At 55.8% G+C, this 15014-nt stretch overlaps 1 protein-coding gene across 1 annotated transcript in view; it reads left to right on the forward strand.

Moving 5' to 3' along the window:
- TCERG1L (transcription elongation regulator 1 like) overlaps positions 1-15014 on the forward strand; it is a 179224-nt gene that overhangs the window by 38161 nt on the left and 126049 nt on the right. The window contains exon 7 of the mRNA XM_039245738.1: positions 4553-4732. Within this exon, the coding sequence (XP_039101669.1) occupies positions 4553-4732 (180 nt within the window). The remainder of the gene's footprint in view (positions 1-4552; positions 4733-15014) is intronic.

Below are 15014 nucleotides of genomic sequence, written 5' to 3' on the forward strand. Positions count from 1 at the left end.
TCCAACGGGTGTGGGGAGATGCCTCATTGTGGTTCAGATTGGCATTTCCCTGGTGATGAGTGGTGTGGAGCACCTCATTACTTACCTGCTGGCCTCTCATGTATCTTCTTTAGAGAAATTGCCATTGAGATCTTTTTCCCATTTTTCAATTGTGTGATTTGGGTTTGTTTGTGTGTTGCTACTGAAGTGTAGGAGCTATATTTTTATTAATATATATTTTGGAACAAACCCCTTATCAGATACATGGTTTGCAAATGACTCATTTCCCCGTGCTGCGGGTGCCTTTTCACCTTGTTGATGGTTGGTGCTGCCGCGCAGAAGCTGTTTAGTCTGATGTGGTCCCGCGTGCTGATTTTGTTTATGTTGCTTGAGCTTCAGGTATAATTTCCAAAATATCATCTGCTTTCTTCTGGGTTCACGGTTTCAGGTCTTACATTTCTGTCTTTAATCCACTTGGATTTAATTTCCATGAGTGGCGTAGAACATGGGTCCAGTTTTGGGGCACCTGGGTGGCTCAGTCAGTTGAGCGTCCAACTTTGGCTCAGGTCATGATCTCATGGTTTGTAGGTTCAAGCCCCACGTTGGGGTCTGTGCTGACAGCTCAGAGCCTGGACTCTGCTTCAGATTCTGTGTCTCCCTCTCTCTCTGCTCCTCCTCTGCTCGCTCTCTCTCTCAAAAATAAACATGAAAAAGAAATTTTTAAAGACATGGGTCATGTTTCATTCTTCCAGTTATTCTAGCACCGTTTACCAAAGAGACTATATTTTCTCCACTGAGTGCTCTTGGCTCCCTTGTGAAATATTAATTGACCCTTTATGCTTGGGTTTGTTTCTGGGCTCCTGGTTCTGTTCCATTGGCCGATTTGTCTGCTTTTATGCCAGTACCATACTGTTTTGGCAATGATAGCTTCATAGTATAGCTTGAAATCAGGAAGTGACGTATTATTTTTGACAGCAATATCACATGATAATAAAAATGTCCGCACACTTCCATCTATAAAACACTCTTGCCTTAACATCTGCTTCTTTGAAAACATCAATAATTACTTTGCCATTTATTGCTAAAAGGTCATCTTCATTTTGAAGAATAGGTTGGATTTATTAGAGAAATTCCTCGGACGACACGCCCCCAGGGCCATGGAACCTGGTGCTGAGTCACGGCGGCGGGTCTGTCTCTGACCAGCACAAACAGACGGCTAAACACCTATGGTGAGAGCATCTGAACGGATGAATCCTGGGGGAGAGAAGACACACTTAAGAAACGTTTGTAGGGGGCTCTGCCGCGTGTCGCCTTTCACAAAACTGCCTCATTAAACTGAGACACGCACACCCCAAAATACTCTATCCTAGAGCAACGTGTGCAGAAATGAACTTGTTTGCAAACCGTTGTTTCTGTCATGTTTGTGTTCAGGAGGCAGTGCCTGTTATGCGGGGGGCGGGAGTGAACACGGCAAATCTGGGAGGCAGGCCTAGCGCCCGGACGACTGGACTCCCATAGTGACTGGACGTGGGCGAGCCGCCTGGAGGTGAGGGACGTGGTCATTTTGTGAAGCGCACGGCAAGGCGGGACTTGCGCTGTGACGGTGGCCCCACAGCACGTGGCAGACCACGCGGCCCGGAAGCTGCCGGCTTCCTGCGTGACAGAAGACCAGCGGTGCTCAGCGGGGGAGGCCGTGGGGACACCTTCCACACCTCTTCACTCCGTCTCATAAAGTCTCCCTAGTGGGCTTTTCTTATCAAGTAAGATTATATATTCAGAATAGTGGTTTTTTTTCTGTAAATCCGACCATGACAATGAGGATATACCGCTATGGCCTCGTCAGAACGGCCGAGATCCGAAGACCCTGAGAGCGAAGGCCGGAGGACGAGCAGCGAGAGGAGCTGGCGGCCGCGGTGCTGGGCTCGCAGGGCGGGCGGCCACTTGGAGCGGCGGGTCCGGCAGTTCCCTGCAGAGCTGCGTGCTGCCTTCCCATCGACCCAGCGGGTCCCTCCTTGGTATTTACCCACGTAGAGAACTCGTGTTCTCACACCCGACAGCTGTTTTATTCGTAATTGCGAAACTTGGAAGCAACCAAGGTGTCCTTCAGCAGGTGATGCACTAGTAACAAACGGCGGGGCGTTCTGCGGTGACGAAAGGAAAGGAACTCTCTTGGCCGTGAAAAGACAGATGTCAAAGATACACGGATACGTGGACAAAACCAGTGTGAAAAGGCTGCATATGTGTGGTTCCGATTGTACGACCTTCTGGAAAGGCACAACTATACAGACAGTGAAATGTTCTGGTCGGTGGTCTGGGGGGTGGGGGGAATGACCAGGCGGAGCACAGGAGTTTAGGGCACGGAGCCCCTTCTGTCCGGACGGCGATGGGGAGCACATGACGCCACGGCTCTGGCGGAGCTCACAGGCGTGCGGCACAAACCCCGGCGGCTTCACTTGGTAATAAGGTATCGACGTGGGCTCATCAGGTGGTCGATGGTCCTGACGGGAGGTGGTGACGGGGCGGCCACGGTGGACTGTGTGGGGACCCCCTGCACTTGCTGCTCAGTTTTCCATACACTTGAAACTGCTCCATAAGAATTAAAAATTTTAAAACTCATGTGCCTGTTAAAGGGAATTTGAAAAATATGGAAAGACAGAGACAAAGACAGACTCGGTGGGCCTGGCAGAGTGCAGCCATACCCCGGCTCGCGCCCTTCCTGTCTGTTCCAATAAAGCAGCCGGGACGATGCCTTAAAATGGAAGTCAGAGCAGGCCCCTCCCCCACACCATGCCCTCCCGCCATCCGCTGCTCCAACCCCACCCCCACCCCCACATTTCCTCATCTCTGCCCCACCACTGCACCCCCCGGATCTCCTTGCAGCTTCTGCAACACGCTGGGTAGGCGCCTGCCTCAGGGCCTTTGCACTTCCTCGCCTCTTCCTGCACTGCTCGTCCCCTCTAGCCTCCCGCAGGCTGTCACCTATGGGTTCTTGTCCCAGGGCAGACCTTCCTGACACCCTTGTGTGAGGTGAAGCCCACCCACCAATTCCCAATCCTTTCTCCCTGCTTTCCTCTGCGGCGCTGTGCCCATCAGCGTGTAACACAGAACAAATAAACAAGGATGGACGTGGTGTGTGTCCTCCCCACCTGGGAGCCGAGGTTCCCGCAGGCTGGCCTTCCTGCCATCTGTCTGGCTCACTGCTCCGTCCCTGAGAGCTAGGATGTGCTTGGCATCTAGTCAACCAAATAAAGATTTGTTGGCTGAACCACTCTACGGTGTAGAAATAGAAACGATTTTGTAATTTGCTTTATTTGCCGAACACACCGCGGCCGTCCCCGGGGCGCCGCGTGCTCCCCGCCTGCTCCTCCGCTGCGACTCCCTGGCTGCCCGGGGCTCACCGTGGACAAACCGTTGTCTGTACAGCCACGTGCCCTTTGCTGGTGTTTCTGGGCTCTCACCACAAACCTTTATCTGCAGGCATTGGGCACGTGGGCGAATTACATGAAGGGAAACATTAGGTCAAAAGTTGGGTGATCTACATTAACATTTTAAAAACATGTTTTCAAAGTGCTTTCCAGAGCTCGACCCATCGATACAAGCCGTAGCTACCAAATATTTCCTAGAAACCATACTTATTTTAGGGACCAGAGATTCCTTAAAAAAACTTTACAGAAACGCAACAGACGAACACAAGAGAAAGAAAGCAAAAATAATATAAAAACGGGGAGGGGAGATAAAACACAAGAGACTCTGAAATATAAAGAATAAACTGAGGGCTGCTGGAGGGGTGGGGTGGGGGGATGGGCTAAATGGGTGAGGGGACTGAGGAGGGCACTTGCTGGGATGAGCACCGGGTGTTACACGGAGGGATGGACTTTTGAGTCACAGCTGCACTAGACGCTGACTAACTTGGATGTGAACTAAAAAATAAAAATAAATAAGAAAAACAAGTAAATAAAAAAATAAAACTTTACAGAAAAGGCACAGAGGCAAACTTTCACAAATTTCCAATTATGCCAGGAAAGGCAACGTGAATTCCGGGTTTGGAGCCCGACTCCCCACAAGGAAAGAGCCGGGCTGATGTGGGTATTGCGTTTCCCCACCGCAGAGGCCGGGCAGGTGACAGCCTCATCCTCAGGGACCAGCTGAGCCCCCCCGACCTGTGCCCCCCCCCCCGAAAACCCGCCCCGCCCCTCGGCCGCCGCCTGCCCTGGGCCGGTGCTCCTCCCTGGCCCTCACGCTGCTCCGAGCAGCTGTGAACGTGTCACCAGCACCCCAGCCGCGTGTCATGCATGTGCGCCGCAGCAAAGCCACTTCTCTCTAGGGCACGCGCGCCCCTGGTGACGAAGCCTGGCGGCTCCGAACGCCACACAGCAGTGTGCGTGTGCCCCGGGCTCGGTCAGCACTTTGGCCGGCTGGGAATGCGTCCCGTTCGATTCTGGGGCGGGGGCTTCTGAGAACAGGGCTGTGCTGCCCTGGCTTTCTGGGCGCTCGTATGTGGCACGATGAGATGGCACCTCTCTCTGCGGCCACCGGGCGCCCCCACGCTGACCTCCCTGTCCCTCTTCCGCAGGTGGTTGTCACAACAGCCTTAAGCCTGTTGGCAGCAGCCCCGCCATCGCCATCACCGCCGCTGCCGTGGTGTCTGTGGACCCCGAGGGACTTGGGGGCCCGTCGCCCCCCCGCGTGCAGCCCTGCCACTTCCTGACGTTGGCACCCATCAAAATACCCCTGCGGACGGCCCCCTTCTCGGGTAAGCACAGAGCACGCCCTCTGCGCCTGGAGCCGCCCCGAGCTCAAGGCGGGAGAGCGAGGCAGGGAGCGGCCGCCCCCCTGCGCAGGGCCGGGGACGCGCGAGCCCAGAACCTGGGATGTACAGCTTCCGTCAGCTTCCGCTGCACAGACGGACCTCAGGCCCATCGAGGACGCTCTTGCTAAGCCAGCCTGGGCTTTCTCTGCCGTAACGCCAGGTTCGAAGTCTCTGTTTGGAGACACGAGGCTTCCCTTTACGAAGGTGTTGGGGGGGGATGTACCTGACGGTGTCGGACACCCGGGTTTGCGGTGTCCGTGCGTGGAGCTCGGGGGGAGGCAGAGACAACACGCCAGAAACTAGCTGAGCACCTGAGTCAGTGAGACACCAAGCCGTGCAGTGCTGAGGCTCACTACGCACCCCCGCCTCCCGGCTGGGCTGGACCTGAGCACACGGGTGGGGGGCTCGGGAGGTCCCCGCGGAGCGCGGCTCACCGTGAGGCAGGCGTGGCCGCGAAGCTTCTTGGGTTCCTTAATCGTGGCTGTGTGCTTCTTCTGGAAAGTCTTCAAGGCAGGTGTGGGGCTGGGAGACATTCTGGTGCCCCGGTGGCGCCCAGGGGCGTGTTGAGGGGCTCAGGACGAGATGGGGGCTCCGGGCCCTGGGCTGGCCACGGCTCCGTTGTTGTCCATGTGTGGTCACAGCTGTAGGTGTGTCTGCTAACAGCGACCAGCAGGCCATGTGTCCAAGCTACCCAAGAACCCGGGCTTAGGTCCTTCCCTTAAATGTGTGTGGCAAGAGCAACATTAATTTGGAATGACTTTTAGGAAGGACTCAATCTTGAGAGCTACTACTCCCACTTCTGTGTTAGGTTTGCATGTGATAAGACCTGAATAAAAATTCTGGGGCGCCTGGGTGGCTCAGTCGGTTGAGTGTCTGACTCTTGATTTTGGCTCAGGTCATGATCTCACCATTGTGGGAAAGAGCCCCCCATCCGGCTCTGAGCTGACAGCACACGGCTTGCTTGGGATTCCCTCTCTCCCTCTCTCTCTCTCTCTCTGCCCCTCCCCTGCTTTTGCTCTTTCTTAAAAATTAAAAAAAATGTTCTGTGTGTTCTAATGATAATCCTATTCTAGAATTCTAATTCATATCGTCAACTGCTAGCTTATCAGTAACAGGAAGCATCACTACATTGTGAGATGCACACATCCAAGTTCATGGTATAAAGAGGAATAACCTAGTTTCATTATTTCCCTGTTTTGGTTTTCTGACCCTGTTTTTGGTGAATCTAATGTAGTCCTTTTACTAGACCTTTGGCGTCCATACTTCTCTGTTGGCTTGATGAATTAGTTGGCCACCAGAACATTGTAGTCTCAAGAACAAAATCTTATTTCTATTTCACGCTGTTAGTGAACATGCACTTAGGGTGTGATGGGGGAAATAAATAAAACACATAAATAATCTCTTGTGTGGAACATAATTTACAGCTGTGTCAAGATTTCAGTTAAAATCCATCAGTCCATTGGCATTTATTAAGGATGACTTACTATTTTCTGAGAAAATTAATCTTAGAAGGAACCAAAACCCATGTGCCCCCAAGTGGCTTCACTTTCTATGCCTCATATGATTTATAAAGTGACATAATAATTAGGTGTCTTTCTATGTTTGCGTTTTACAAGGCCCTGTAATCAAATTTGCTGTGGTTCGCACTCAGTCAGGAGGCCAGCATCGGCGTTATCTATCTTGTAGGTAACTGCCGACAGGTGCCGTCGGAAAGGGGAGGGGCCGCGCTCCAGACACGGCTTCTACAACAGCCCGGACGGTGTTGATCTGAAAAAGCCACACTGCCACAGAGGGGCCGGGTGGAAGCAAAATCAAGGCCAGGGACTGGATGGGACACGTGACCCTGGCCTGGCGGGTGGCCGCTGAGCTCTGTGCCCGTCCCTGGGGCCCGTGTGGGTGTGGCCCTCCCCGGGGCGCCCCAGAAAGCAGGTTGTTTGGGAGATAACACCACCTGGCGGTGTTGACCTGGTGGTGATCCCCTTGATGTCAGTGAGTGACACCGGCCATAGCTGTGGTGAAGCCTTTCCAGAATTTTCCAGAATTTCCTTGAACCCTTTCTGAGAACTGGAGCTTGGAGGCATCTGAGCAGTTTGCCCCTCAGAACTCGCTTTAACCACAGTCAGTAACTCCATACAGTGAGATTCAATGAGGTTGAAGAACAGTCTCCAACCAGCTGGGACATTCCTGACACCCTCACACAGGTGACAGGGTGAGGCGTGCGGGGACGGGAGGGGGAGAGGAAGTGCCCTGTCAGGGCTGGGCAGGGCCAGGGGGGTCGAGGCAGAACCTCATTCCCAGCAAAGCAGGTTTCCCAGACCAAGAAAAAGGCACCTGTCGGTGCAGCGTATTCCATATTTGAAATTGATTTCGTAAGAGCGCAGGGTTTCCATTCATCTACAGACGGAAACCTCGTTTCCCTTCAGAGATTCCCCGTGTTTGGTGAATGAGCTGGACTAGTTATTTATACTCTTGGCTTGGCCATGAGAGCCAGCGAGCCTTGGACGTCCGACAAGTTGGGGGGGTGTTCCTGGGTCTGGGGGCGGAAGCGGGACACCACACCCCCCCACGCCCAGGACAGCCTCACGATGAGGAAGTACCCGGCCCCAGAAGGTAGTGGTGCTTCTACTGGGAAACCCTGGTTTATATTCCGGAGCTCCACTTAACGGAGTGTGAAAACCTGCACTCCGCTGTGACTTGCCCCCCCGCCTAGAAACTGACTGAAACAGGCTTCCTCCTGGAAAGATCAGCCATAAGAGTTATGCTTGATTATATGCCTTTTACGTGGTTTCACATCTCCAAGAAGACCCCGTATTTGAAGAGCCCCGTGCGCTGTTCCCAGCCTATCACAAGCAGGGGTTTCCTTCCAGACCACTGCCTGCGTGTGGTACAGCGGGTCCTGGCCGTGGCTCTTCCACAGGACCCGTGCACACCTCGGGGTTCCCACGGGCTGCGTGCTCCCGTCCGTCACATGTCTGTCCCCGTCCGTGGCCTGTAAGTCGTGGCCCTGCCCGCGTTGGGCAGCGGGGTGTGCTGGCTTCGTCCGCCGGCCCGTGGCTCTGGGTCCACATCCTTCGCGGCTTCCCTGACTTGGGCGATCATCCTGCAAACCGCACACGCATGCCTTGAACACACATGGCTCCATTATTCACACACGTGCCCTCAGATCACAGGTGACTCAGAGGCGACCTGAGACGCGGCTGCCCGGCCCCGATGCTGGCCTCGCAGGGCTCCCCGGTGAGGGCGTGTGGCGGCGGGAGGGCCAGCGGAGGTGGGCGTCCTCGGTCCCCTCTCTGCGGGCTTGCAGCTGAGTGCCGCTGGCCTCCGTTCCTACGGCTCCTTTACCTGTTAGAACGTAGGGGAAAGACTATCCTGTGTCCTATTTATGGAGACCCCGAGGTTTCCGGGGAGGACGAGGTTCCCCGTGAGGGTTGCTGTCCCAGCCCCCCGGGCGCCAGCCCCCCAGCCTGTCTGAGGCCTCTGTCTTCCCGCCACTCATGGCCACGGTGCAGCCCGGCTCCAGCACTGCCCTGTTTGAGGACATAAATGAACCGATTCTTTTTTTTTTCTTTTTCTTTTTCTCCCCCCCCACCCCGTTTTTTTTTTTACGAGTGACGATAGTTATTTTTAAACCTTTGCCACCATTGTGCAAGCATTCGAGTGAAAAAGGTAAAATATGAGCGGTAGTTATGGTCTCTAGCCGAGCGGAGGACGATCAAACACAACGATTAAAAAGTACCATCTGCCTTGCAGACCATTTACCACCTGGTCCTTTGCTTCCAGAACCATTTAATGGTTTAAATTTCACATTTTGTCCTGCCACACAACAGCTGGGAAGTGACTATTCTTTCTTCTATCAGGAACGCGCCGCCCGAGCTCCTTAACAAGCCAGGAAAAGCCCCCACGCCCGCACGCGGCCACACCGCCGTCCATGGGGCCGTGGCTCCCCTCGTTAGCGACATGTGTGGGTTCAGGACAATGACCTGGTGCCTGGGGAGGAAGCCTTTTCTTTTTTCATCCAGGAATTATTTCCTCCTCCAGTGTAATCCAAAACATCGTCATGCCTATTAACATTTTAGAGACATTCAGAGACAAAAATACTGCCACAGTGAAGTTACGCACACCCCAAAGTGCTTGGGACTCTGCTGGCCTCTGTGAGAAAGACGTACGTGTTTGTGATACAGGCATCGAGCTGCTGCTTGTAGAAAAGTCATTGGATTAAAAAAAACAGAGAGGCTTTGTATATAGTGTGTTATCCACGGTGAACTCAGGATAAGGGTTCAAGCTACATATAGTCGAGTTGGCATCATGGGCTTTCTGCACATAAAGTGCAGATTTTCCTACCGCTGTCCCGCCGTGGGGGTCCGGAGGGGCTGGGGGATTCGCTGCCGCAGTGGGTGCTCCCTGTGAGTGAGCGCGTGTGCTCTGGAGAAGGTCCTCGCCTGGCCTGTCCTCCCCCCGGGCTGGTCCCCTCCCTCTACCCCCCCTGAGAAATGTCTGGCTGTTTGGCTCCATTATCCGCCTGTGCTGTCAGCTCCAATTCACTCTTTGTTTGAGAAGAAAAATGGCAAGTCCATCGCTCACACAAAAGCACGTAGATGTTTGCGCCAGGCGGAAACACAGACACACTAGCACCCGCAAATACCTCCCCCTGAGCCTGAGAAAGTAGAGGTTTCCGTACCCTGTGCCCCCAGGCGCCTCGACTCCTGACTTCCCCGGGTCAAGTGCTCTCTAGAATATATGCCAGTCGTTGCTCTGATGTTTCTAGACACATGCTTATTACCTACGTATTATCTCTAAACAGTATATTGTGTAATTTAGGCTTTTTTGAATTTTACATAAATATCTTAATTCATGCATTCTTTTGTGATTGCCTTTTTTGCTCAAAATGACGGTTTTGTGGTTGTTTTTTGTTTTGTTAAGTCATTCCATGATGCGTGTGCTTGTGATGCGATCACGCCCCCCTGGCACAGCCCTCCTTCGTTTGTGGGAATCCGCGTAATGCGTCCTGTGTCCCGGCGCCGGCGGGCATCTGGGCTCTTTCCTGAAATGCCAAGCGCAATGGTCCTCTCTTCCCTCCGGCAGCACTTTGCCCCCGGCTGGTGCTCCTGGGGGCGCGGCGCTGTGCACAGGACTCTACAGTGTGCCCACCGCCTCTCTGGCGTCCCAAGCCCTCTCCCGCGTCTGCAGGGCCCGTCTCTCCCCCGGCCTCTGCATTGAGGGACCTGTGGCGCCTGCTCTGCCTGAGCGTGTCTCACAGGCTTCCCTGTAAAGGAAGTATGATCCCGGCCCAGGTCCTGCTCGTGAAAGGAAACAGGACTCCTGCACTTCCGGGCAAGCCCCCTTCTCCCTGAGCACCGGCCGGTCGGCCCGGTTCAGCCGCGCCCTTGGCTCCTGCCTGACCCCTCACGTCCAGCCCTTCGTCAGCCGTTGCCCTCCTGAAACCTGCACCCGAGGCCGCCTTCCTCGTCAGGGCCCGCGCCACCTTCGGACCGTGGCTGCCGCACGCAGTCTCTCTGCTCCCACCTCGCCCTTTCCTATAAGCTGCTTTCCAGCCAGGAGCCCCACCCAGGTCGCTTCTCGAAAATACAGGCCAGGTCAAGCCCCCCCTGCCTAGAACTCCCAGGTGTTGTCTCCAGGAGCCTGGAGCAAACCCCAGACTTCTACCCAGAGTCTCCGGAACCCACCCTTTGTGACTCCGGCCCGTGCTTTGGCTGTGGCTTGCACCAGCCTCCATTTCCCCACTCTGCCTCAGGGCCTTTGCACTGGCCACCCTTCTGCCTTCAATGTCTTCTCCCAGTGCTGCACATGGCTGGTTGTTCCTCCGTCATTTGGGCCTCAGCTCTGAGACCCCCCATCCCCCATTTTGCAGTATTTTTAGCATTTCTCATCGTCCCCTTAGCATTATCTGTAATGTCTGTTTCTGGCTTATTTTCTCTCCTCCCTCCAACCCTGAGTGTCAGACCCAGAAGGGCAGGGGCTTTGTGTGGATTATTTACTGTGGGTCTAGAGCCAAGGCTGGGTCTCGGAGCAAAGCTGACTCCCGTTACGCCTTTGCTGCGTGTTATACACCCAGTAACATGGCCTGCTGTTCTGGACAGGTGACGGGCTGCTCTGAAGGGGTTCGCCCTACACCCCTTCCCGCCCGCCCAGGCCTCCCCCACAGGGTGACACAGGGAGGCTTCTCCGTGCCACGGGCTTCCTCAGCAGCATCGGGGCCACAGAAGTGCTCCTGACACTGCCCGTCGGCTCAGCGTTGGTGGCGAAGGACTTCACGGCAGAGGTCATGCCTCGGCTGCTATGCTCTTACAAGCCCTGAATTTCCTGAACCCAGACTTTCACCCTGAAAAGGCTCCTGGACCCCATGCAACCATCCTGATCCTTACAGCAGGGGTGGGGGAGGGCTGGTGAAGGCCGCCTCACCTCCACCCCGGGGCTGGGAGCGCAGGGCCGCAAGCCCCCAGCCCCTGTCCCAGAGCGGCCAGTCCCTCCGTCCCACAGGCCACATTCACACTCCGTGATCCACTGAACCATTTCATGCTAAAGATCAGTGACCAGGACTCCGGCGGTGGGGCCGTCGGTGTCCTGGGGACGTCGACCAAATCCAGCCCTGTGGCCGTCCCAGCTACACGGGGGTGGGGGCTTCATCAGGGGTCTGTGGCCAGCCCGGGTGGGGGAGGGTGGCAAAGCCATGCTGACACACAGCGTGCACACGGTGCAGACGCCGTGGCGGGCCTGGTGGCCTTCCAAGGAGCCGCCTTTGCAGGAGACCCTGGAGGGACCGTGAGGAAGACGGGCTGGTCCGAGCCAGGGAGGGAGGAATGGGCCACTTGTCGGCTGTCGCTTTAACGGAAAACCTCCTCCGAGGAGGCCTGGCTGCTGCGGCCACAGACCAGCCCGTGCCGTCCTGCCGTCGGGTCCTTCCTGGGCGCTTCCACTGCATCTGTGACGACGGCACGTTGCAGTAGCGTCTGTGGCCAGTGGCCTTCGGAGGCAGGGGGCAGCCCCACTCGGGGGGGCTCGGGAAGGGACGTCATGCCCTGACGTGCCCCCGGGGGGCGGCCGGTCCAGGGCCCCACCCACAGGGTCTCTGGGCTAAGCTGCTTTGGTCTTAACTCCCAAACAGACCCATTTGGTGAGGAAGTAAGATCAAGGCCACTCAAACGCTGTGCATGGAACGCACGTGCACCCAAGTGCAGTTTATTTTGGGGATTTGGAAAGTCCCAGAACAGCATTGAGGAGGATGTGGAGAAAACCTCTTACTCTTAACACTTTCACTGTAAGCCGCTGGCGAAGCTCCCGTGCCATCCAGTGTAAGGAAGAGTTCAAGGCTCAGAGCCTGAGAAGGACCATGTTACCCTCGCTGGGGGCTGACCGCTGCGCAGGCCGGGAAGCTGCCCGGTGTCACCGTGTGCTAAGTGTGGGCCGGGGAGGTCCTCCCCGCTCGAGGGAGGGAGGGCAGAGCCTCAGAGCGAGGGAGGCAAGGCGCGGAGGAGCCACTGCTTCCGGAGGGAGGAAGAGCTCCTCACCTGCAGAGAGGCGACAAGGTGGTCCTGACCCTCACCCAGCCCTCCCCACGCAGCCCAGCCCCAGAGAGCTCTCCGCTCTCTTCTCGGGTCAGGCCAGCTGGCGGCGCCGGCAAGGCCCACCCTGGTCTGCTGTGCTTGGTGGCCTCGCCGTCCCCTTGGGCAGGAGGGGGCTCCTGCCATCTGACCCCTGACCTTAGAGCCCTGCCCCTTCGTGCAGGATTGAGACCTCCCACGTCCTTGCTCAGAACATCTCCTGTGGACAACGCCCGAAAGTGTGTCTCCTTTTATGGGCGAGCAGGATGTGCACAGCTTTATTGAGTTAAACTCACACACAAAATTGGCCATTAGCCACTTTGCAGTGGGCACTTCAGTGTCACTTATAGGTCGAGTGCTGGGTCACCAACACCACCGTCTAGTTCCAGAACATCTTCATCACTCCCGGAAAACTCTGAGCTCATTGTCAGCCCCTTCCGCTGCGGCTCCGCCCGTCCCCGTTGGCCTCTGAGCTGTCGTGACGGGCTCTGCGTGACCCTTCGAGACTGGCGTGTCCTGGCCTCGGAGAGCAAGCTGAACGTTCTGTCTCTCTCTTCATTCTGGAAGAATTTCTGTAAGACAGAAATAATTGGTTTCTTTTTTTTTTAATATTTATTTATTTTTGAGAGAGAGAGACAGGATATGAGTGGGGGAGGGGCAGAGAGAGAGGGAGACACAGAATCTGAAGCAGCTCCAGGCTCCAAGCTGTCAGCACAGGGCCAGATGTAGGGCTTGAACCCACCAACTGTGAGGTCATGACCTGAGCCGAAGTCGGACGCTCAACCAACTGAGCCCCCCGGGCGTCCTGGGAATGGCTGGTTTCTTGAAGAGCTGACAGAATTCTCCTACGAATCTATTTAACTCTGTATTTTTTCTTTATTGGAAGAGTTTTAAGTAATAATTTAATAGTTTTTCTAACTACACGACTAAGTTTTTGTTTGTTAATTTTCCGGAGTCTATTTTGGAATATTTCTTCTTTCCTGGAATTTGACCATTTCTTCTAACCTTTTAAATTTACTGATAAAAACGTATTCCCGGGCTTCTCATGATTTTTAAATTTCTGTTGTGCCCGCATAGAATGAGAGTTAATGAAACAAGTTATTGCTGTAGAATGATCAGCCTCGCCTTTCTGGGCGCCCCAGCCAGTCTGCCATCAGGTGGATGTGCCTGCGGCCTCCATCCGCTGTGCCCGCTGAGCCTGTGAAGATGGGACACTCTTCCCTTTGCTGTTGGTATCTACTGCTTCACACGGACCCGCCCAAAGGTGCCCCACACATTTGGGGGGAAGGCGGGGAGGAGGGGGAGGCGGGTGTGTGTGAGCCTGCAGCGGTGGGACGGCGTCGGGGGAGCGGAAGGCACCCTCCCTCCTTCGCTGGAGGGAGCAGATGCTGGAAGGACCCCACAGGCCACCAGGGGCCTGTTGTGAGAGTTCCAAGGGGTGGAGCCCAGGCCCCTTGGAGACGGGGCGTGGGGAGTGGGGTCTAATCAGAGCCTGGGAATGTGGAAGAGATTCCAGGGCACCGAGACCCTGCCCCCGGCCGAGTCCGTGCTGAGCCTGTGGCTGTGGGCTCGTGCCACGAGGAGCCTCAGTTCCGTGGTGCCCGAGAGTGAGGCCCGGCCCTGGTGGGGCGCGGGGTGTGGTTTTCTTCCCCACTGTCACTTAGGCCGCGGCTGGTCCTGCTGTGGAACGGGAAGATTGCCTCTTCCCGTGGGCAAATGGCCGGGGTTCATGCTGGGAGGCCCCCACCTCGTGGAAGTCCTCTGTCAGTACTTGCAGGGAGTACTTTGCGTGTCACTGTGCGCTCCACGGACTCCATGGGTCAGAGAGGGGCTCCGAGGGCGTCTCCGTCTGTGTCCCCCGCACACAGCCCAGCGACAGGGGCCTGGGATTCGGCTCCCAGGGCGGCGGTGTGCAGGCCACATCCCAATCGCCCCCCGCGTGGGTCCCTCACATTTCAATACTTCCACCCACGGCTCCTTCTCCCCTTTGCTTCGGCCCAACCCCCGCCCCCACCCCAGCCCCGGCTCTGACTCCATTTACAGGAAGAAATGCACCCACAGCTTGTCCATCCCTTTCCGCTGTGACAGAGTCCTGGTGACTGACAGTGGCCTCCGCTCTAGCTGCTGGAGACCCGCAGGCAACGTTTTTGGCTGTTGCTTTCCTTTTCATTATATCCTTCATAGATCTCCCCAATTATTAAAGTGACTAATGCTCACTTAAAACACAGGAAAAATCAAGAAGTGTAAATGAGAAAATTAAAATTGCCCATAATCCCTTGGCCTCTGAGAACCGCTGAAACATTTCCCGCAGGCCGTGCGGGACCGAGTGGGGTAGCCTGGCGTGCGCAGCCGCACCCGCTTCTCAGCCCCCGCTGCCCCCTTCCAGGACCTTACAGTCGTGCTGGTGCAGCCGCGGGAGGAAAGCCCAGGCTGTTGGCTGGGGTGGGTGGGTTTTGCTGGACTGCCTCTAAGAGGGTCGTTCGGGGGCCAGGCGGGCCCCACCGGCTTGCCGCTGGGCATGTAGGCAGGACGTGTCTTCAGTTGACTCGGGAGAGGAGGCCCTGGTCTGCTCACCCTCACACTTAACCATATGGTGAAGCTGCGCTGCTCTGTCCCCTCCCGGCGGCTCTGCTGGCCCAGGAGCAGGTCTGGGTGTGGTGTTTGCA

This window comes from Hyaena hyaena, unplaced genomic scaffold, assembly GCF_003009895.1.
Source record: "Hyaena hyaena isolate Hyena2069 unplaced genomic scaffold, ASM300989v1 scaffold_265, whole genome shotgun sequence".
In the NCBI taxonomy this organism is placed as follows: Eukaryota; Metazoa; Chordata; class Mammalia; order Carnivora; family Hyaenidae; genus Hyaena; species Hyaena hyaena.